We start from the raw sequence: 23,840 nt of genomic DNA on the forward strand, positions 1-23,840 counted from the left end.
TTGCTAAGAAAGGAGATGGGTACCACAAAATAGGGCAGGCCAAGGTAGTGCTCAGGAGTCTGCAAACAGCCTAATTCTGCTGAGTTTTTGTCCATGTGGTATCTAAGGAGAAGTTCAGGGGTATGGTTAATGCAGGCACTACTGGGAAGTGGCTTTCATGTGTAAGCCAAGGAGAAAGAAGTGCAGGAGTATGGTACATAAGCCAAGTGGAGGCTGGAGGTATCAGTTCAGTAATGAATGAGAAATGCCACTGAGGTGAGACAAGACACAAAAGCAGGATCAGTGCCCAGAGGCAAGGGAGCAACATGTGTCAAAACAAGGGGGAAGGAGCCACTGCCACAGTGCCAGTGTGGATGGAGGAACACAAGACTGCATGAACTGGGGACAGGGAGAGATCAGAGCAATTGAGACATGAGAGGTTTGGCTGTGCAGACAGACCAGGAAGGCTGAAAAGCATCTGCAGGAACAGTGCCACACTCAGCAACATGCTCTGATGTGCTGGAACAATGGCCAAGGATTCCTCAGGGCAATTCAGAAATGGACTGGGGGATCTGAAAAGGAAAGCTAAAAGTTCTCTCTTTCAGCACTGTTGAGATTGAGTTAAAGACCAGCTCTAAACATGGCAGGAAAGTCAATCCCCACAATTGCAACTACTGAGAGACAAGGCATAGAAGGAGAACAGCTGTGAGCAGCAGCAAGCAGAGCCTGCCTTATTAGAATACAATCATTTGAAGAATACTCTGACAATGATCAGACAGGTGATGAAAACACTACCAAGAGTGGAAGACAAGCAAATAACTGAAGCACACTGAGCTATGTGAAAGCTGTGCTATGTGGGCTGGAGCAACTAGTTTTAGGTTTGAGCAAGAATCTGGGCATAAATGACCTAGTGAATCTGGAGGCAAAGGACTGGGAGAGAACCTAGAACATGAGAAGAAGTTGTTAAAACACTCAAGTGCAGACAAGCACGTTTTGTTGCAAAAACAAGAAATGTGGCATGGCTGAAGCAGCCAGTAGCACAACAGAACCTTCTTTTACAGAAAGTAAAGAAGAAGGAGAGAAGCAGAAGGAGTGGATATGTGGCAAGGATGGAGAGGAAGAACATTGAAACGACAGGGTTTTAGAGGACAGATGTCACTAAGGAACAGCTCATTTGTCATAGGCAACAAAAAGGTACACACAGCAGAGAGGAAAAGAAGATTTCTGTCAACAGTTCCTTGGGAGCAGACCTCTGGACTGGAGTTATCAATAGGTCAAACATTTCAGGACACAAGTTTCTTCATCCAGGTAATAAAACCTGGCAATTTTTGCGTGTGCCTGTGTGTGTTTCATTTGACTCTGGGGACAGATCTGTTCAAAGCCACAAGAGTTCACACAGCAGCAAATCTAGTTCTTGAACTTGCTTTTTAAAAAGAGACTTTGGCAAACCTGGCACCAGCAGAGAACCACAGCTCCCAGGAAAACAATATCTGAATAAGCAAATCCCAGGGAGCAGGCTGTCAGTGAGCCTGGTAGTGGATCCTTTACAACCCCAGGCTCTGAGGACATGAAACTAGGTAGAAAATAAGTTAGAAAGGTCAGACACATCAAGGCATTGCACGTCTCCATTTCCCCTGGCACCTGTGAGCAGAGCTAAGGTGCCAAGTTCATCAGCACAAACTGGCTTGCTAAATGCTTAAAATACATCCTATTGAAAACAAACAGGACAGAAAAACAACTAATCATCTTTCAGAGCCAAGGCAACAAGGTCATTGCCTCTCCTGCTGGTGTTACCAGCAAAGAACACTGAAGTATTGCAAACACAAAAGCATTTTCTTCTTTCTGATGACACATCTTGGAATACACCACATCAATTCCTAAGAACAACAGTTATAGAGGATTAGATTTGGAGGCTTACTGCTCAGCAGTAATTAAATACTGAGACTCAATTACTTAGTGAACATAAACTAATGTATTAACTTGTGTGAGCAGAAGAAAATAGGTTCAAGAGCTTTGACAGCTCTTCCTGCCCTTCAGTTTCCTTAATGTGAGCTCAAGCACCAATCAGACCCCAAAAATCAGCCAGAGCAACATAAACATCACCATTCCTGAAAATCCCACTGATGTGTCCTTCCCTCCTGGGCAGCCAGGAGTGCTAAGAAAGTTGGGAAAATTCTACATCAGTTTAGAAAAAAGAGAAAAAAACCTAAAAGTTTGTGTGATCAGAAAGCTCCCTCCCATTCACAGTGGCTGCAGATACTAGTTGTTGCCAGATGAGGAGAAAAAAAGGGATTGTTTAAGGGAACTGTTCAAAGGAACTGTTCACATCAGTGCAACAGAACTGAGAGCAAAACAGGGAAAGAACATATTTTCACACTATTTTATTTTAGTAATCTTGCTACTATGCTTAGCAGTGTGCAGGCTGCTCAGCTATATGCAAGAGATGCTTTTAAAGAAGCATGAAAATCAGGTTTGATGCTTCCCTGAATTCTTAAAAAGAGATGTTTCTATGCTCTCATTTATCTTCACAAAGTCTTTCTGAGAGAAATTAGAAAGCCAATAAATTTGAAGAGCTTTTTTGTTTCCTGTTTCTAAAGACGCCTTAGTTCTGCCCTCTTACTCCTCCCATCACCTTCTAGCTTCAAACTGTCCCACATGACACAGAAAGCAACAACAACAGGGATTATTTTGTTGCCAAAACATGCTACTCTTGGACAAGGAAGAGACAGTGGGAATGTACAAAGAATTAGGGAAGAAACAGATCCAACTACAAAAGGATACCTCCAACTTCTTTTACTATTCTTGCAGAAGAGCTCCTGCTCTCAGAAGCAGAACTGCTGCTGACATAATGTTTTACATCAGCAGTTCTGCCTGTGCTTTGGCTCACAAAGTTCATAAATGCAATTTTAGAGTCCTACAACAAGAAAATTGTTTGCAGCTCCCAGCAAGTAACAAAGAAGAATCATGTCTGCCATACAAAATCAATTTTTATGTAGTCATTTACTCACTCACATCTCTAATTGGTAATAAAGAAATAGAACTATTGAAAAAAAGCACAGACTTAAAGAGATACATATGTACACAAGGTCTGTCCCAGTGTGCTGGGAACATTGAGAACAGTGGCTGATCTGTCACATCCCAGCTTCAAAGCTTTCACGAGCTGCTGCTTTGAAGCCAGTGCTGTATCTCCCACATCTGCAGCACAGAGCTCTTCTGCTCTGTCACTGGTCCTGCCAGATGAGCCATCCAGGCTCTGTGATCCACCCCCAACTGCACCTGGTGGGTGGCATTCCAGAACCCAACAACAGTCAGGAGGCAGCAAAGCTGCTGGGAGATGCATCCTGCCTTGCAGACCTTGTGTTTGCAGGGACCCCCATCCACCCACATCTCAGGAGTGGGATCTGGCTGAGCCCTGTCCCATGAACCATCTGTTACATCCAGTGCTCTGCAAGTCCACTCTGGACTGGAAAGCACAGTTTGTTTTGCCCTGTGCTGCCATGTTTCACTTCTACACCAGCTCCACAGCCGAGAGCCACGGCACACAGAGAGCCAAACCACAGACCACAGGGTTAAGATGTGGCGTGTGGGGACTGAGCAAACCTGCAGAGCAAACTGGATCAGTCATTAAACCCTCCCACAGCTACTGCAGCAGTCAGTGACTGCAAGAGAAGGCCTGTCCCCCAACACCCATCCCCATCAAGCCACCCTGGAGCAGCAATTCCCCTTCCCAGGTCATTTCATGCTGAATAGCTGCAAGCACACACAGGGGCTGTCAGTGCAGCAGGACACCAAAAGCATCACACCCAGCTCCTCAAAAGCATTCACCAGGCACAGGGCAAACACACCAATATCTGCAATTTCCACACAATAGAGAGAGTCCCTGTAGCACTGGGTATTTCTGTGGCACAGTTCCTTCAGTCTCAAACTTCAGCCAGGGACAAGGTCAATACAAGTGGCCAAGTTACCCCATTTTCACAACAAGCAGTAGAATGGGAAGGCTCCTTCTCGTGGACAGGCAACAGTATCTAAGGCAGGACAGGCTCCAAGACCACTCCACTGCTCTTATTCCTCTGTGCCAGAAGCTGGTATCACTACTTTCACAGCAGTGGACAGGCAAAGAAAAAAAGAAACAACAGCAGAAGGCTGATGAACCCCACATACTGTCAGCTCAAAGCAGCTGATATTAGTGCTCTGACCAAATGGGACTAGCATTCCCATTCCAAGATCTCCAGCACAAACTCACAAGTCTTTTTGGTGTTTCTGGATTTGAGCACGGGCTTTCTTATCCTCCTCTTCCTGCAGCTGCTTGGCCATCTGCAAGTCATGTTGCACCAGACGATTACGCTGAACATTTGTGGCCAAGTGATGCTCAACTGGAAATAAACACAGACAAGAAGCCTCAAATCAGGCTGCAGAACTTCACTGAGTGAACAAGATAAACCAAGTGGGAGGGAGATTCCAGCCCAGAAAGGAAGAGAGATCTTGGCAGGGAAACACCAAGCAATCTCTCCAAAGGTGGGAAAGTCCTGAACTGAAATTCTGCTAGCAGCTTGAGATTGCCTCTTTTCAGCACTGTGGGGGCTGTATACGGGTCTGATACCAAAACAAGTTCTGCGTATCTTAAACACATCCAGGTTTATAGGGAATGGTTTTTAGGCTTTGAATTTCATTCTCTGACCACAGAAAATCAACACAGACAAATGAAGTGGGTCTGGGAGGGACCACCAGAGGCCAGTGAGGATGAGCTGAACCTAAACCACTTATTATGGACACTTTTCTATTTTGTTTTCAATAACCTCTACAGAAGAAAACTTCTCTCACTCTCAGCAGAATCAGTTCCAAAAATCTCCCTACCTTTATATTTAGCAACAGAGCAACTTCGTGCTCCAGTGAGTCCTTTACCATACATGGATATTGCCTGCCAGAAAAAATGGCTACATGAGCTGCAGCCCAAAGCCCTCTTTAATTCAATGCTCTCAGGTTCCAGCACCAAGGGCATGAGCAGCTGCACCCTTGGTGGAGCAGCAGGAATGGCATTAGCACCTGGTACTGGCAGATACCAAATCCATGAGAAGCTGATTAGAGAGGCCACCACACCTGAAACTAAAACATAAACATACCCAAACTAACAGATAAGCATGTAAAAAAAGTTTTAATTAAAAAAAAAAAGCACCAGTCACTTTGCAGTTTCTGGCTGTCCTTTTTTTCCTCCTGTATAAACTCTTCCAGTGTACAGCTGCCCTACCTCAAAATGTCTGAAAAGGAAGGCTCCTTTCAAAAGGCAGACACTGGTAATTCTGAAATAAGTAAACAAACAGACTCTTCTGGTGGTACTTTAGGTCAGACTATAAAACTTGAAGCTTTCAAAATTGCTAGTTATTTCTAAAAACCTTGCACAGCAACAAAACCCCAAGTGCACTCCTACATGCAATTTTATCATAAACAGCACAAACAAACTCAGCTCTAAAGGAGAGCTCAAAATTGAAATATAAAATGCAACTATCTCTGGGGTACAATGTGAGCTGGAGCAGAGTGAAGTGTAGTGCTACAGGATAGTGAAGACAGCAATAATAAACTGTATTCCATTAAAAGGAAAAAAATTGAATAAAAGCAGGAAGCATTTTTCTTAGCAAAATCAAATAAAGCCAGCTATCTGCTGGGACAAGCTTGCTTCAGTTTGCTCTGAAGATTGTTGCTACTTACTCTCTTGTTCCTGTAAATTATGGGCCAAGGTATGATCTTCCAGAATAGCGAAGTCTCGACACACTGAACAGGGAAACAAAGTAAAGAGAATTAGCACCAGAAAAACCAAAATCAAACCAAAAAAGCATCAAACAAGCTATGGCAGCCAGGGGAGTATATGAACTTCTGACAGTTTCTACTTGCCAAGGTCTGGAATTGTGGTTTCCCCCCGCCTCCTATCATCATGTCTATTTTTGTGTGCGTTTATTTCTTTGTCCTTGTTGGCATGAAATGCCTTCTCCACTCTCTCCTCAACCTCTATTTCAAGAACAGAATAGTCCATGCTACCACTGGATCAGACCTTATGTACAAAGCTCTGCATTCCATTCCAACAGAATATATATTATATATATAATATATAATGCATTCTGCATTATATATTTTTACCAATGCCCACACTGACTGCATTCAGCTAAAACCAAGGGCAGGCATTTGTGTTTACTGTGACTTTCTGTGCCAGGTTAAAGAGTCTGAGAATAGTATTTTCATGGCACAAAGGGCAGGTGCACACTGGCACCTCTCCAAAGCTGAGCAGACTGAGCTCCATGACTCTCACTGCATTTCTCTCAAGGCATTTCTACCAGCTCAGGTATCATTTTCAGTTGTTTCTTGTAAGCTTCATTGACTAAAAGCAGATGCTGGATTTGCACCTAGAACCCAGATATGGGATCAGTCACAGCATTATCGGCAAGGATAACTACAGCTTCTTCAAAAGATGCTGAAAATGACCTTGAGACAAGTGAAATGGGAAACAGATGAACTGCCTTTGGCACCAGTTTAAAAGCAGCAGATTTTTGCCAATGCCTATCACTTTCCCACTTGAACTTTCAAAGGAATGCTCTACCTACACTGTAGAAAAACACCAGAGTATATTTTTAACTTGTTATGATAGGCAGTAGGGCAACAAAACACAAGCCACACATACTGGGACAGGGACAGACACACAGCATCAGGCTCAGCCTTTTGGTGGCAGGTTCACAGCAGCTTTTCTGTGAACCAAAGACAGACAGTGACCTGTCCCCCCAGACTGCAGAATGGGGCCCCTTTTCACAGATCTCCCAGACCTGGGGTTTCTGCCCGCTTTGAGGGGAGTTTTAGGCAGTGGCACCAAAAAATATACACTATAGAGGTCTGTCATTTATTTCTCCCTCAATGTGACGAGCTAAGAAGCTTAACAGCACCCACAGAGGGGAATATCTCCCACTTGAAACACATCACAAAGCAGAGAATGACAAGATGCTTCTGAAGCCACAAAGGGAAGTACAAACTCCTCCTGCTGCACTCCACTGGCAAAACCTCTGGGGAAGACCAAGATTTCTCTTTAGCAGAGCACAGGCACAGCCTAAAAGATAAACTGAAAATAACCCCAAAACCCCCAGAATGCATCAAAAGTACAAGGGGAATTTATGAGGATCCTGTTTGTGAAAGGGTTCAGAGTCAGAAAAGATAAAACATTTCCACTGCCACAAATGAAATTAGAAAGTAGCTGCATTTCCTAAGCCACAATCCCACAAGCCTTCCCTTTTCTCACAGGTGCACATGCTCCACTAGAGAGGCATCAAGATATTGCTCCACACCCAGGTGTCCTCACAAAATATCTGGAAGAGTGTCTAGTTGTCTGTACCAAGAGATCAGATAATGCTTTACCATATTCAATGGAGTTTTTGGTCCAGTCTGCATTGAAAGGTTTTTTAAGATGACAAAAACTCCTAACAGCCAGAGCAACACTTCAGGGAAGGACAGTGACACGCAGCAGGGTGGAGATGAGGACAAAGGTTACAGTTATATGATCCCACTTTAAGCATGAATAACTCTGGATGGTGTAATTAAGGTTTTGCTGTTGCTTTTTTTCATCACAACTTCTTTTAAAAAAGGGCAAGATGATATGAAACTCAATAGCATTGGAATGCTTCCAGTGGCCATTTCTGTACAAAGAAAGAAACGTTGCCTTGAGCCACAGATCTGGAAAAGCCACAGCTGAGTCACAGGCAGCACTGCTATTCCCAGGTGACAAACACAGAGTGCCTGGTGGTCACCAACACCTGCTTTTTACAGGACAGGGCAAGGGAATCTTGCCCTAGAGACTAATTCTGTGATCCCTAATACTGCTTCAGCTTCCTAGAATGATTGTGGAACAACCACCTTCTGCTCACAAGAAACATCATCTGGCTTGCTGGAAGAACCATCCAGCACATCCACCTCAGAGGTTTGAGCCTTACCATGAGTTCAGAGCTGATCAAAGACACCTCAGCACAGAGCCAGTCTGCCCAAATCTAGGGCTGTTATTACTGCCAGGTATTCAAGAAGCAGCAGTTGCTCTTGACTGTTCAAAAACAAACAAACAAACAAGAGAATGGTAGGATGGGAGGGAAGTGTTACTTTTAACTGCAATAGGTCTCTGAGCAAGTCCTCAGCACAGCTGCCTGAACAGCTGGACCAGCAACACAAGGCATGCAGCACAGGAGCAAGGATGAACATTTCAGAGCTACACATTTTTTGCATAAGGATCACTGCTACAAGAAATGCTTTAAAAAGTACATCCTAGCCCTTCCCAAAGCCATCCTGCACAGGCTCACACACTGCTCTCATCCCTCTGGTATTCAAGAGCTCTGACTTGTCAGTCAGTCATGGTGCTGATGGTGCTGGCAGACCTTTGCTCCACCCTCCCCAGAGAGGCACTCGAGCATAGGAGGACTTCAGCTTCATTTTTGTTTGTTTTTACTCATTCTACCCACACCAAACACACTTCTCTGTTTGCAAAAGTACACATTACAGAAACATCTTGGCACATGGGCAAGAAAGTGGGAGTGCCATGGTGGAACACTGCTCCTTGTCTTCTGACAGTCTTGCACTAACCCCAGAAAAGTCTCACCTCTATCACTGAGCTATATTCCTATGATGCAGCAATGATTGTTTAACCATTTTGGACTGACAGGCCACTAAAGACTTCCTAAAGAAAGCATGGGCTCAAACTAAAAAGGCAGAGTCCATACAGACTTGTGTTGCATAGACAGGCCTGCTTCTTCTAACTGCCCCTGCAGAGAAGTGCTGGAAGTAGTCCATGGGTGTCCAAACAAACTCCTGAAATTCTCACTCAGTTCTTACAGGCTATAGCTGAGAGCTGCTGGATGTCACAGACACGAAGCAGGGACAAAGGCTCCTGTTTAGGTTGGTTTGAAGCTCAGTGACTGGGCCACGAAGCACATATAGGCCAGAGTACCCTGGTGCAACTTCCAACTCCTAGCCCAAAGCCACCTAGGTCCAGTGCCATCCCTAAGATGGCCACACAGCACCCAGACCTGGGGCTGTGCCCTGCCCCTGCCTGTCCCACATGCACACAACACTGACAAAGCAAGTGGGAATGCTGCCCTGGGATGAGCTACCAAGTTGCAGGGCTTGGACATGAATAAAGGGGCTGGGTCTTAAACCAGTGATACTGACCCACCAGCACAGAGAGAGGGCAGCTGGACAGTTACCAGTGATGTGCACACTGGAAACCTCTCAGTGTCTGGGTTCCCTGGTGCTCCCATCTCACAGAGGACAGACACAGCATGGAGCAGACTGGTGGGGCAGCAGAAAGCCTTGGGTTTGTTCACACATTTGGAATTATTTGAGCATTGCTGAAGAAGCCATTTGGCTGCACACACTCTGCTGTTACAAACCCAAGCAGACAGCTTGAGCACACAGCCCTCTCTTTGTGCTTCTGTGGCTGCTGGCAGGGCAGGCAGCACAAGAAACCTTTCGTCAGTGTCAGAAACTTGGCTGGGCTGGCTGCCTCCAACCCATGTGAGCACATTATCCTCAAGTCCCATCAGCCTGAGAACAATGTGCTAAGGAAGATGAGAACATCCCATTAGGAACACAAGGAAGCACTGTCAGCCAGCCAGGTGGCAAAGGATGGGGACACCTGCACCTCCCTAGCAGATTTGGGGCTGATGGCAGTGGAGAACATTCCCTCACAATCAGACCCAGTACCCAGGGCACCGAGCCAAGCATGACAGCAGCTGCAAGTGAGGCCAAGGAAACCAATCCTTGAAGACTCACATCCAACAATGAGGCAACTATGAAATTACTGGAGATGTGGACAGGCCAGGCATGGTCTGAAATGAAGTTTCATCAGCACTAGTTCTCATTCCCTGCCCAGTCTCACCAGGGTACAGCACAATCATTACTAGGTTCTGTGTACACTGGGTTTGTGCTGAGAAATAGGATGGCCCCAAGGACAACAGACTCAATTCCTCCTCTCTGAGAGGCTTTGTATTTAAGGGAAAAGAAATCCATTTCCTTGCTTCCTAACTGTATGTCTAAAAAATGAAAGGTGAGATTAATATTACCTTCACTGTTGCAAATTAACTTGACTTCCCATCCCTGGGCCCTGGCTGCGAGCCACCAGGCAGTCAAACAAGCAGCAGGGGTGCAATGAGAGCAGCTACAATTGGCAAGTCCAGTGAAGCATGGAACATTCACAGCAGGTTTACCAAGTCTGATTGAGCCAATCTACCTTGGCACAGCAGGGAGCAGACCAGGAAAACACTTTGGCACAACTGTCAATAAAGAAATGCCTGCCCAGAAATCCCAGTAGCTGCTATGGCCAGCAGTGGTGCCAGCTGGGGAGGCTGAGGGCAGAAGCATCAACCTTAACAGTGATAGGATCCAAAATCCATGCATGGAAGAGGGAGCTCACTTGTCTTGAGGAATCCCTGAGAGCCTCTCTGCAATCTCCAAGCACAGGTCTCCTCTGGTAGTTCTCACTGGAAATATGCTTTTTGTGTATTGGTGCATCTGAGGCGCTTGGAAACGTGGCTGCAGCCCTGCCTTTATGGCTGACATAAGAAAGTCCCTAGGTACAACAGCTCAGCAAAATTTCATTAAATAACCTCTTCCATTTTATATTCTGCCACCCATATAACTAACTTTCTCCAGCATTACCTCAGCTCCACAGCTCAGCATTTCTAACACCCCAAACTGTTTCAAACAGATGGAGATAACCACCAGAGAGGAGCAAAGGCAGCCTTAGATGTTGCTAGTGATACTCAGGTGTGTGACAAAGAGGTAGGTAACACCCAGGAATGGGTGCTGTGGTGCACTGTCTCAACAAGAGGTCAGCCCCTGCTGGCTTGTCAAGCAAGGTTCACAGCAAAACACCCCCCTCACTTCTGCCTGAAGTCTTACATCATGCTTTGACATCCAGCGTGGGTCCCAAGGGCCCCCTTGGTTCACGTGGCCCATGTAACATGTCCAGGATCCATGCCAGTTCAATGACCCAGGGACCACAGATGCATGTTCCAAGCATTTCCTTTTGGGTCTTAAAAACCATCCCTTGCTCCCCACCCCCTCCACTCCCAGCATTTTCCCGACAGTCCTGTGTGCTGGGTAATTCACAAAATAAACTAGGCGTGAGTCATGCCTAGTTTAGAGCATCTGCAGCTCTTGAATTCTAATCTAAAGGACAGGAGGGAGAGGAAAGACAAAAGTAACATGAAAAAGCAGTATCATCAGCTAAAAATCAGTTTTAGGCCTACAGAGCTGAAAAATTGATGGCAAGTATCAAATGCAGCCTTTTATAAGCCAGCAGTCTCAGGAGGATGCCTGAGTTCTGTATATTCCTGCAGATTAGAAAGCAAGTTGGGATCCCTTAGAGACTCTTACCAGCAGGGACTGGTCAGGCCACTCCAAGCCAGATAAACCTTCAAAATTTGGGAATTATTTCCTTGAAACAAAGCTAACCTGACCAAGTAGCCACCCAGCTGGAGCTGAAGGGCTGCCCTGAGGGCAGATAAAATCTGCAACTGGGATGTTTATTCCCAGCCCCAGCAGAGCTGCTCTGTGAGATACATGGCCTAGCCTCAACAATTCCCATTTCTGCCCTGCCTCTCCCATCACAGCAGGAGCTCCTGCTGCCACACAGGGGTGCTGACAGAGGCTGGCTAGGACATGTCTGGCTGCTGCAGTTACACAGATGACATTCCTAGGGCCTTGCTCACTGGGCCTCATCATGCCAAGGAAATCAGAAAATCATGCAGGGAGAAGGTGGATCCCAGACAGAGAGCAGGTCTGGGCAGTCTGAAAAAGGGAACAATTTCTGCTCCTCAGCCACAGCACCAAAGCATCACACATAGCTGGGAGCTGTCAGGCAGCACAAGGAGACTGAGTGACTCTGTGGGGAACCAAACTGAGGGGTGTCAGCCATAATTCTCAAAAATGTAAACATGCAAAATAATAATAATTAAAAATAAATAAATCACCAAACCACTATGTTTTTTTACTAGCAGTCTTGGCCTGGAAGCTGAGAACATCTTGGGATTTGGGAAGGAGGTTATCCTCTCTGCTCTAAGCTAAATGCCTTGAGGTCAAGGCCATGAGATTTTTGTGCTCTGTCTGCACCACTCTCCAACATTAAGCTCTCACCTGCCTAACAGTGCTTTAAGAAGGAAGACTATGCATTTTGGAATCAAACCCTCAGAACTTCATTACATTTTTTTAACCTGCCTTAGGACAGAAATCATCAACATTCACAAAGTGCCTTCTCCGAGCTACTAGTTTGGCAATTTCACTTCTGTAAAGAAGCCTGCACACTGTACCATAGACCAGTCCCAAAGCTGAGAGAGTATCTGCTGAAGACCTCAAAGCAGAAGGTGATGTGTTTGCAGTGTAAACAGGAAGCTGGAGATACTCAAGATAGTGGAAAAATAGCACAAGGCACCTCAAAAGGTTATCCTTTGAGCAAGCCTCAGTCACAAAATATGATAAGATTTATCATTCTGCTTTTCTACAGAAGGCTTCCATGTTTTTCATCACTGGATAATTCCACCCTACCTGGTTTCATCTCCAATGTTTCTAAATAAGAGCAAGTCCTCTTATTCCCAAAGCTTAACAGAACCCATAGGTCAAAAATATTAAAAACAATCTCTTCGACTTCCAGAAGAAATGCTGAGTTGGTGCATTTCAATCACAAAACCCTAGAATAACTTAGGTTGAACAACAACATTAAGTCATCAAGTACAACCACTGATCTGGCACTGCCAAGCTCACCACTAAAGCATGTTCCTTAGTGCCACATATACACATCTTTTTAGCATCTCCTAGAATGGACAATCTCCAAAATACTTTCCTGTTTCAACCACTGGTCACTCTTATGCAAATGGGTTTTTTTTAACATCCCATATAAACTTCCCCTGACAAAACTCATCTTGTTCCATCACTTGGTACTTGGAAGAAGAGGCCAATGGCCACCTGGCTGCAACCTCCTGCCAGGGACTTGTAGAGAGCAATAAGGTCAACCTTGAGTCCTCTTCTCCAGGCTAAACACCCCCAGCTCCTCAAGGACTTGTGCTCCAGACCCTTCCCAGCTTCACTGCCCTTCTCTGGACTCATTCAGCAGCTCAGTGTCTGTGCTGTAGTGAGGGAACCAGAACTGAGCACAGGATTTGAGGTGTGGCCTCACCAGTGCCCAGAACAGGGTGACAGTCACTGGCCACCCCACTACTGACCCAGGCCAGGATGGCACTGGCCTTCTTGGCCACCTGGGCACACACTGGCTCATGCTGAGCAGGCTACTGACCAGCACCCCCAGGTTCTTTTCCACTGGGCAGCTTTCCAGCCACTCTGTGCCAAGACTTTCAGATGTACCTAAAAATGGCATTGAGCCTTAAGAAGTAATGACATCCATGCTTTGAAAATTCACCCTTTTCAGCCATGTCCAGTTGGGTCCCCAGACACAGAGTACCCTGAGTCACAAGAGCTGTCCAATACTTCCAAGTCCTACAGCCAACATTGCTGTTACAGCTTCTGCTTTCTATTGCAGGGGCTCAACACACAGAATATATTAACACTTTAGAGCAGAGAGCAGATAGATGATATGATATGTGTTAATGTCTGCAAGTCATTACCTGCCAGGCTCAGGTAACTCTCAGCTCTGTAGAAATTTCTTGATTGTTCCAGTGTCCATCTACCTGTCCAGGACTGCCTATGCCCAAAAAACCACCAGTGAGCTCAGCCATTGCATTGTGGAGCCACCAGTAACACCCAGGTGGGTCTCTACTACAAAAACTTCAAGGTAGGGATGGCTTGGCTGGTTTGACACCACAGGCAAACAGCAGACCTCAGGCAGCCAAACCCTTCACTCACAACATCTGAGATTGTAACTGAGTCTGTTTATGGAAGAAGATAATCTCAACCATCAGTGAGAACAAAAGCTGTTTGTGTAGTTCATCCTGTCCAGCATTGGACACAGCCTCAGTTGACTCAGCTAATACCACATGTGCAAATGGAACAACCAACAATAAAGGCAGGGAGTTTTCCTAGAAGTCAGTTTTAACCACTACCTCCCAGCCATGGACCACAGCAAAACAAACAACACTTGAGTCCAACAGCTGTGCTTTACCCTTTACCCCAAAGGCAAACTACCATACACATCTCTGGAGAGCAGGGCTGGAGCTGCCTTCATCAGGAGAGGTCAAAATCTCTGGCCCATACAGGCCCCATGAGCACCACTGCAACTCTAAGACACACCTTCAGCTGTGTCCCATGGATCACACAATACCTCTTTTCTGGAAGGTTTTTTTGGTTTCTTTTGCAGACAGAATGTCATGGCACCTTTAAACCCAGCTTTAAACCCAACACCACTCATTTAAATTGGTGTAGGGGAGGGGTAATAGAAAAAGTCTTTTATCAAGTGCAACTCAAAACAGCCACCCACTCGGAAAACTGCTGGGCCATGGAACTTGCATCTCAAGAGATTTGCACTGTAAGTACACTCCCTTACCCCACACCCATCTCCAATAGCAATCACTGGATTCTGTTTATCTATTTAATTCAGCTTTTATTTCAGCATTTTAACTAATTTCACACCACACAAAACTTTCAGAAGGACACATTGAGTTTCCTGGATAAGCAAAATTTCTGTTCTCTGACACACGCTGTTTCCCAGATAGGCAAAACTTTCATTCTCTGATGAATGCACAGCTAAACCCCTTGCTCAGTTCAGCAGTTTCTCTGCAGAGAGCTGGCAGGCCCACTTTGTGGTTCAGGATGGCTTTCAGGAGCCATGGCACCCTGGATTGCAGATATTTCACCAGCATTTCTCAGCCCTCAGGCTGTGGTGAATAACCTCACACAGCAGCTCCAAAGAGGCAGCTGGGAGCAGAGATAATGCAAAGTGTCAGCTCTCACAGGGTTCTCCTCTAGCTTAATCCTGAAAGATAATGTAGAAAAACACAAGGGAGACAGGATGCAAGAAGGGAGGTTTGAACACCCCTCTGGTACAGCTTCATGCCCTGACTCAGTTTAGTGACTGCTTTACAAAAGGCTGACTGCTGGAAACCTCACACCCACACAGAAGCTGCCAAGTGCCAAAAAAAGGTTCAAGTTCCTCTCCAACCCCACAGTGTGCTTTTACATGACAGTGACCTGCAGTTGTACAGAGAAACAATAACCTCTGGAAAAAACAAGCAGAATAAAGAGTCCCCTGAGATGCCACCTTCTCTTCAGCCTTTGGACGACTAGAGCCAACCCTGAGACTGCAACATGGCCTGTAGCTGCACCAGAGCTGCAGCTGAAAGGGCACACAACAGCGGCAGTGCACATTCAGACCAGCCAGGTTTTATTCCTCCAGATCACATACTAAGAGAAGCAAAGCTCCAGCAGGATGGGCCTCTGAGCAGCCTCCCAGCCTTGATGGAAACCCTGCCAGCTGCTGCAGTCGAAGCAGAAGGTATCTGAACTAAGCCTGCAGTCAGCTCCAATTCTTGCACAGATTCCTATCAGCTTCCTTTTCCCTAGAAAGGTGGCTGCTAGGATGCAAGCAAAGACTCCTGTCAGCCACCCGTTCAGCTGCTGCCAGCCCTGCAAAGCTGCTCTGCAAGAACAACTGTCCTCTACCCAACCAAGGTTGTTGGTTTGTTTCAAAACCCTTTTCCTTTGCTCCACAAGCTCCTCACGGGGACTCTCCCCCCTTGCTTCCTGTGTTTAAGTTCTCCAGGTTTATTAGTCAGCTCTGGGGAACACAAAGTACCAAAGCTGGCCCCAGATCAGTCAAAATTCCACATCCATCTACAAGTCACAAATCAGTAAAGCTACAGCACTAACAATACATGTTCCCTTTCCTGTCACAACCTTGAGTTGGCACACAGCCCTAAGTGCAACTACAGATTTACAACACTGGCATACAAGGGTACGAATAAGTCTCTGGCTTCTGAGACCAGAAGGAGAGGGAGGCAGAGCTCCCTGCATCATTTTGAAACAAACTGCATTGTGGTATCTGAGCCCACAGTTCATATACATTGCAAAGCATGAGGAAGAAGCAGGCTGGCAGCCTTTTCTCCTTTCCGAGAGCACTAAATGAGCTCCAGGTCAGTAAAGGTAATTGTTTTTTTTTTTTTGCTTTGGGAACCATATCACCTTCAGGTGATATTGCATACTCTCAGCTTCTTAAAAACAACAAAAAGTAAAAAAAAGAACAGTTAAATCAGGACCAAGTTAAGTTCACCTGTTACACAGCCAGAATTGATGCTGTGTGCAATGCCGGCTGCCTGGAATACCAGCTAACTGAGCACTGAGCTGGAGACAAACCTGCTTTTTCCACCTTGCATCGGGGATGTGTGGAATCCAGGCAGGGCTGTGCAGCCCTAGCCAAGGACTCAGTCCTTCCAGCCCTGCAATTAAGGTCAGGAGAGCTCAGCCTCTTCCCAACACCAACTTCCTCTGGAAACCTGGCGCCAGGCAGATGGCCTGCAGGAGAGCACAGCCGTGAGAACAGCAGAGCTCTGCCTGCCATGAAAACACCCTGGTGTTTGGAAAGCCAACACCCTGGTGCCTTGGAAGGTTCCCAGGCCTGCTCCGTGCTGTGCTCCACCACCTCACCTCAGCAGCACTGCCAAAGGCTCCACGAGCTGCTGCTGAATTTAGGTCATAAATCCTTCCCATGCCACTAGCCAGCACCTCAATAACAAAACTAATACCAGAGCAGAAGGAGAGGCCATTTCTTTGCACCAGGATGCGACAAGTAATGCTTGCTGTAACCAGAACAGAGAGATATAATAAGCTGCTTTTGCAGTGCAAAGTCATTGTGCTGTGCAGAGCTTTCCATCCACACCAGGGGAGGCTTCCCTGAGCCAGACCAGCATTACCCCAACCATGTGCCAAGTCAGTGGCAACAGTCCCTCTGTGAGGAGCATTTCGAGCCAGAGCACACTCCAGCCTCTTGTCCTGTCTGGATGTAAAGAGCCAATGCTACACATATAATGCAGAAAGGAATTAAAAACCCTGCCTTCTCACTGCCAGGAAATACTCCTGTTTGCATAAACTTCCTTCCTCCCTTCTGCCCCATTACTTCTCATGTCACTCCTGTCAGTGTCCTTATGGAATGTCTGTGTCTCAGTGTTTCAAATATTTGCTCACTTATGCCCTTTTCCCCTTTGTCATCACTTACTGAACACCACACACCGAGCCCACATAACATTTCCGCTGAGAGCTGACTCCTCTGGTGACCAAGTTCTGGTTCAGCAAAAGGGCTCAGGAAAGGATGAACAAAAATGCACACAGGCACTCAGTTTCACTGCACATGGCTTGTCACACCTCTTTTGAAAAGGGAAGTGAAGGAAAGTGACTCACTCACAAACCCACTTTGACTTTCTGTCCTGAAGAGCACATAATGCAGGGTAGAGCTACCAAGTGCACACAAACCAAGCCAAGCCAGGCTGAAGACAAAAAGATCTCCCTATTTTGGTTTGGCTGACAGAGCATTGTGGCGGTGACATCGTGGGCTGGTGTGCAATTAAAATAACCATCAGCTGAGCTTCAGGAGCCTGACACAAAATAATTGGGCAGGTGCAGATGGGCTGTGCTAGGCTCTGAGCAAGCTTTCATCTACACCTTTCTCCCCAGTAAGAGTAACAGTTCTGGCACTTCTGGTTTAATTCACAGGGTGCCTGGGGTCACAGGGTAAATTTTATGAGCACTAAGGCGTGAATGATCCTCTTTGCTCAAGGTAAGGTTCACAACAGCACTGCCTGGCACCCCTTACGCTGCCAGCCTGATGCTGCACCCTCCTGTTCTCTTCCCAGCCCAGCCAAAACATCCATCCCTGCAGCCATACAGTGTCAAGGCCACACAACACTCACTCAGTGAGCTATGTGGTATCTTCTCAAGTACTGAGAAAGAAAACAGCAGGAAGGCTTGAATTTCTACTCCTCAAAAAAGCAGTATAAATGAAGTGTCAAGGGACTTTCACAAAGTCCTATACATGTTCTGTGGAAAAGCCAGTGCTGTAAGGTGAACAGAGAGCATCACTGACACACATCAGCCTCCAGGGAGACTGCAGCTTTCCTGGTGGAAATGTCCAGCAAACATGCCCTTTGCTCCCTGCAACGCAGCCAACCAGCAGTGAACAGCAGCTGTCCTTATCACCTTCTGGGAGAACAGCTGAAGGTCAAGCCAGCAGTGAGTGTCATGCTAGAAAATGGACCTAAAGCAAGTTTTAAGGCAATTTCACCAACAGACCAACCTCCTCCCTCAGCCCTTCAGCCTTCAAAGCAGCACTACACAGGAGCAGCAGTGAAGGAGCAGGGAGCCAGCCAGCTGGGGACATTCTGGAAAGGGGAGAGGGAAGCAGGCAAGGAACTTGTCACTTTGTCCTATAAATCGGCACATTCATGTGAACTGGATGACTCTGAGCAAGAAAAAGAAAGCTTATTCCAGCAAAACAGAAGTTTCACACAGCTCCAAGGCATATCCCATTGTTTTTCTGAGTGGTGTTTTTCAAGCACCAGAGAGAGCAGAACTGGCCTATCCTGCTCCTTGCAGCAGCCATCTCCAACTCCTGCCTGGCACCCTCTGATGTTTCCCATGGCCACAGGAAATAGAAGACTAAACAGAGGCCCATGGTGACCATAAACACACTGCTCAGTTGGGAGCATTCCCCAGAGGCCAGCAATGGGTGATGGACGAAGTCACGATGTCGTAAACGGGAGAAAACCCCCGCTGCAATCCCTGTGTTCCCAGGAATCAGTGCAAAAATAGGCTGTGCCCCTCTTACCCCCATCCAAAAATCTGTCAGGAGCCAAGGAAACATCTCTGCAAAAAGCATCAATGGGACACTTGGGGTGTCTTTCTGCCAAAGCTTTTCGAGCAATTTTTGCCACAGAAGAACCTCCCCAGCAGTTCACAGCAGACAAGTGTTGAGGATTTGGGGATGGGAGGAGGCAGACCTGCTTGTTCAGCTGCCTGTCAGAGCCAAGAGCATGAAATATGCTAATCCTGCCCATCTCTGCCAAGCACTGCAGACCCAGAACCACTGAATGCAAAATAAAACTTTCACCCAGCTTCAACCAGAAGTGAAATGAGTGCCACAGCCTCAGCTACAGAACTCATGCATGCTGGAAAAACAGATCTCCTGTTACCCAGAAGAGCTGGATGTGAGCCAGTGACCTGTGTCTACGTCCCATCACTCTCCACCTCCCCACTGCCCTCAAGCCATCCATCTTGCCTGAATTTCTCAGAGCCCTTAAACCTTAAAGGAAATCACAAAGCAGAAAATCATGATGCTGCAAGGAAAGATCCCAGCTGGAGCCAAAGGGCATCGGGCAGGTGGCTTCACAATGACCCGGCTGACCCTCAGCTGCTCTCAAAATTGTTGCCCTGATTATACTAATCCAGTTAAAGGCCAATGCTTCCTTCAGATGAATACAGCTGACAGCTCATCCCTCAAAACCATTCCCCTGAAAAACCCCTAAGCAGAATCTTTCCTCATCAGACACCGTGCCAGCTATTCACACTTCCTCAATCCTCTTCCACCTCTGACAGACATCAAATTTCTCCTGTCCACTCTCATGTTGCCGAGCACAGACAGGCACCAAAGGCCTCATTATAAGCCAATAACCTCAGTCTGCACCATGGAAGCCTGACACATTGCACCTCAGACCTCATCCCCCTCCCCAGTCACTGGGAGGGTCAGTAGCCAGGAGGTTTTCATTGCAGGAGCCTCAGCAGAGGTCATGTTAAGCTGCAGAGGTCAGCAGAAAGGTCTGTAGCTGGGAGGAAGAGGAAGACTGATGCTAACAGCAAACTTTTATTCAATTTATGCTAAGGCAAAAGAGAGCCAGCCAGACTGCCTGCCCCAGAGAACACCGTGCCAGGACAGAAAATATTCAAGCTCTTCCTGTTTCCCCAAGGACACAGTCAGAGCTGTATCTTTTACTACCACGTTTTGGATACTGGCCTCTCAGGCAGCAGATTACAACCAGCAGCATTTGAATGCACAGCTCCCAAAAGTCAAATCAGGTGCTGAACAAAGAGTAGGAAGCAGTGTGAGCATTGTTGTATCTCTCCATGCACAGGTGCCACAATCAGCCTTTGCCAAGGCTGGAGTGTCAGACAGGAATGGCAGGGTCAGTTGTAATCATCAGCCCAGACATACCACCCTTGCATTTCCTTACAGTACTACTAAAAATAAAATTCAATAAAAACACTTCACCCACTGAAAATTTCCACAGTTCTCCAGAGCTGCACACTACTGGGACAGAGTTTAGAGTCCTCCCCCATCCCACCTCTCCCTTTTCTCTCCTCACAGAGAATTCAAACTAGCAGGAAGATGAGGAGCCCCTGAGAGAATGCCCAGACCTGGGTTTTTTCTGCTGCTGCCAACAACTGATGACTCTTGGAGACAGCAGTGAATGAAGGACTGAGCCTCAGCCTGAGCAGGCAGGCATTCCCTTCACAAAGATGGTGCCTCAGACCTTTGGAAAGGCAACAGCAGACAGGACCAGAGGTACCTCCTCCAGAGAGGGGTACGGTTTGCACAGCTCCTAAACACCTCCCCTGCAGCTCAGCCTGCCTGCATGCAGCCAGAAACGCCTCTCAAGTCCAAGGGCTCACCCACAGCAGGCAGCCAAGAGGGTGGAGCCCTTCCCAAAGACAGCTCCTAGGAATGCATCAGGTCACAAGAGATGAGAGGCAGTTAGAGATCAAGCAGGGCCCAAGACAGTTTTATTTGCTTTATTAGTAGCTAATCAAAATAATGTTTCTAGGATGTTTTTATCACCAACAGGCTCACAAATGAGACCTCTGGTAAAAAAGATCTACACACACAAAGCTGAGCAATCTCCTGAGGTAGGTCAAAAGAGCAAACAGCAAAGGCTGCTTTGTGAAAAGCAAATATATCACAGACACTTGGGAGATGAACAGAAATGCAGGCAGAGAAGCACAGGCCACAGACTGCAACTAACACCAAAACAAATAACTTACACGAGGTTTACTGACCACAGAGGTCAGATCCACTCTACTACTCACAGAAAAATGGGTCTGTAACACCAGGCTGCAGCAGCAAGGTGTAGTTCATACTAGGAAAAATGTGTTTTGAGGGTGTATTTTACACCAGTAAAGCCCTGCCCACAAAATAAACTGGACCAGCTGAAGTGGTTTTCACCAGCAAAATGCCATCCACATCAGGCCTTGAGCTGATGTAAATGCTTTTAGAGATAAAAGAGGAAAGTAAACATAAGAAGCAAGACCTCCTGCAGCACCTAGCTACAGTTATCAGATCTCACTGCCATCGCTGCACTGAAATGATCCCACTTTCAGAAGAGCTTTTGAGATCACTCCAGAAGAGGAGGATGACGCTGTCTTTCAGCAGTCCTGGCTACCTGCACGCAGGGAGAACCCGGACATAACACCTCCTCTCCTGAAGCTGGTGAAGAACAAAGTACTCAAACCAAAAGGTTCTTCATTGTTAATGAATGACTCAGCCGACCTTTACCCTACACAAAGAAAGGGAATGCTTTTTCCAGAAAGATCAACAGTGATTTCTCTATCAGGAACAATAAATATTTCCCTCGGTATGGCAGGCAATGCTTTTCTTTCCTTGGCTGGCATTGACACAGAGCACGAAAAGACCTAATCGAAACCATAGCTCAGTCTCAACACTTTCCAAAACAAAAACAAGCGATGCCATTAAACTAAAAGCGTGACACATGCCTGAGGCTTTGCAGAACATGGCTCAAACCTCATCTACTTTGCACGTTGCTCTGGCACACTACTTTAATCCCATTGCTATCAAGTAACAACAGATCGTAGTAACAGGACACTCTCGAAGCTTAATCCACACTATAGCATAGGTGCAAATTTCCCAGGGACTGGTTGAGTTACACTGTAATGCTGTACATGTCCTTTCATTCAGCATGTAAACCACCTCAGCTCAGCCCAGTTAGTTCAACTCAAAAAACTAATAGAGGCAAATCAAATCCAGTCTACTTAAATTGTGAATATAAGCATCTACACAGGGATTTAATTCACTTTAACCAACCCACTGGAAAGGTTAATTGGATTCATTTTCTTGAGTTACCAACCATGTGTGGACAGACTCTAAGGATGAGATCTCTACCACACTAAAATGGCCAATAACAGTTCTGCTAATGACTTACACAGGAGGAACATTAACCCCTAAAACATCAGCTTCAGCTTTTGTTCCAGTAACACTGAGTGAAGCATTAAAGGATGACAGGAGGTCAAAAGGAAACCCCAGCTGCCTGCGCAGAAATAGGTTTTCTACTCTTGGCTAGCTAAATCATCAAATTCACAACTGCTGTTTTGTAAGAATTGAAATTTGAAAAAAAAATCGCCAGTGGCAAGGGAAACAAGTTTAAGGAAGTTTGGTTTCTTTTAAGCAGGAAACCATTGCTCTCTATTACTAGAGAGTAAATCTAAACTAACTTGATTAGGACAGAGCTTCTACTGGTTTATATCACAAATCACTGTCAGAAGGAACAAACTATCTCCTACAAAGCTTTCTAAACCCAAAGCAGCTCCAGGGCACATTTAATTGAGCTCAAAGGCACACGTGTGAGGCAGGCACTGCACTAGCAGGGAAGCCGAGGCCTGGCAGAAGGTGAATCCGTGCTCTGAGCACAGGCCAAGCCAGCGGGACCCCTGGAACCGAGGGGGGCACCGGGGTCTGCGGGGTGGGAGCGGCTGCTTGGCGCTCCCAAGCCCAATGCAGAGCAGTGTTCGTAAAAGCCAGTACGTTAGTGTTTGTAACCGGGGCCTCAACATCACCAGTGCCCCTCAAATCGCCAAATTTGTGGATATCCACAGTTCTGATGCCATTTTTCCAACGGCCCGAGCGGAGCCTCCGGCCCCGGCCGAGCCGTGACTGCCAGGGACGGACAGACAGACAGACGGACAGACAGACAGACATCGCTGCTCGTCCATCTCCCGCAGGGTGCCCCGGCAGCCTCAGCCCCCGCGGGAGCGCAGCCCCGGCCGGCGCCCCCAGCCCGGCTGCCCGGGCGCGGCGGGGGGAGCGCGGCGGCGCCGGCGGCAGCCTCGGCCCCGGCGCAGACAAAGGGCTGCGCCCTCCTCCCCCAGCGCCGCTCCTCGCTCGCTCCTCCCGGGGAGCAGCGGCGCTGCCAGCCCGACCCCCGCCGCTCTGCCGGGGAGGGCAGCCGGAAGCGAGGCCAGCACAGCGGCCACGGCTCTCTGTCCAGCGACTGCGGCTCTGTCCAGCCACTGCCGCCGCTCCGCCGCCGGCCTCCGCCTCTCGTCCTCTCCCGCCACCCGCCGGACACCCGCACCGGCAGCGGGACAGCCCCGGGAGCACCGGAGCCACGGCCGGAGCACGGAGCGCCCCGTCCCCTCCCGCTGACCCGGCTTCCCGCCAGCGCCGCGAACAATTTCCAGCGGCGCCTGGAAATTGAAAAATGATAACGTTTAAGAAAAACCACCCCAAACCAACAGTTTCTCTCCTTGCCTCGCTCCCATTTCCCCCACAGCGCCCAGTCCCGTCCAGCGCCCCCTCTTCCCCGCGCCGGGGTGAGCCGCACCTTCCTTGACTCCAGGCAGCTTGGAGTGGTCGATGCCGATGCCGGCCATGGCCGGGCCCGCGCCCCGCTGAGGGCGGCCCCGCTGAGGGCAGCGCGGCGGTGCCGCCCGCGCCCCGCACCACAAAGTTGGGAGCGGATGGAGCCGGCGCGGCCGGGCCGTACGGCGCGGGAGAGCGGACAGAAAGCGCCGGGCGGGGCGGAGCGGGGCCGCCTCGCCGCCCCTCGCCCCCCTTCCGGGGAGGCGGACGGGGGCGTCCCGGGCTGCTTCCCCCTCCCCTTCGCCGGCGGGGCTCGGGGCAGCGGCTC

The 23,840-nt window shown here is 47.7% G+C and overlaps 1 protein-coding gene across 3 annotated transcripts in view; it reads right to left on the reverse strand.

Annotated features, from left to right (window-relative positions):
- CCDC50 (coiled-coil domain containing 50) overlaps positions 1–23,617 on the reverse strand; it is a 42,737-nt gene extending 19,120 nt beyond the window's left edge. For all 3 annotated transcript variants that reach the window (XM_063167022.1, XM_063167021.1, XM_063167020.1), the window contains exons 1-3: positions 23,535–23,617; positions 5,683–5,745; positions 4,223–4,352 (exon numbers count right to left, since the gene is read on the reverse strand). In XM_063167022.1, coding sequence (XP_063023092.1) covers positions 4,223–4,352; positions 5,683–5,745; positions 23,535–23,583 — 242 coding nt within the window. In that variant the 5' untranslated portion in view covers positions 23,584–23,617. The remainder of the gene's footprint in view (positions 1–4,222; positions 4,353–5,682; positions 5,746–23,534) is intronic.
- Between the last annotated feature and the right edge of the window lie 223 nt (positions 23,618–23,840).

Source organism: Melospiza melodia, chromosome 12 (genome assembly GCF_035770615.1).
Source record: "Melospiza melodia melodia isolate bMelMel2 chromosome 12, bMelMel2.pri, whole genome shotgun sequence".
NCBI lineage: Eukaryota > Metazoa > Chordata > Aves > Passeriformes > Passerellidae > Melospiza > Melospiza melodia.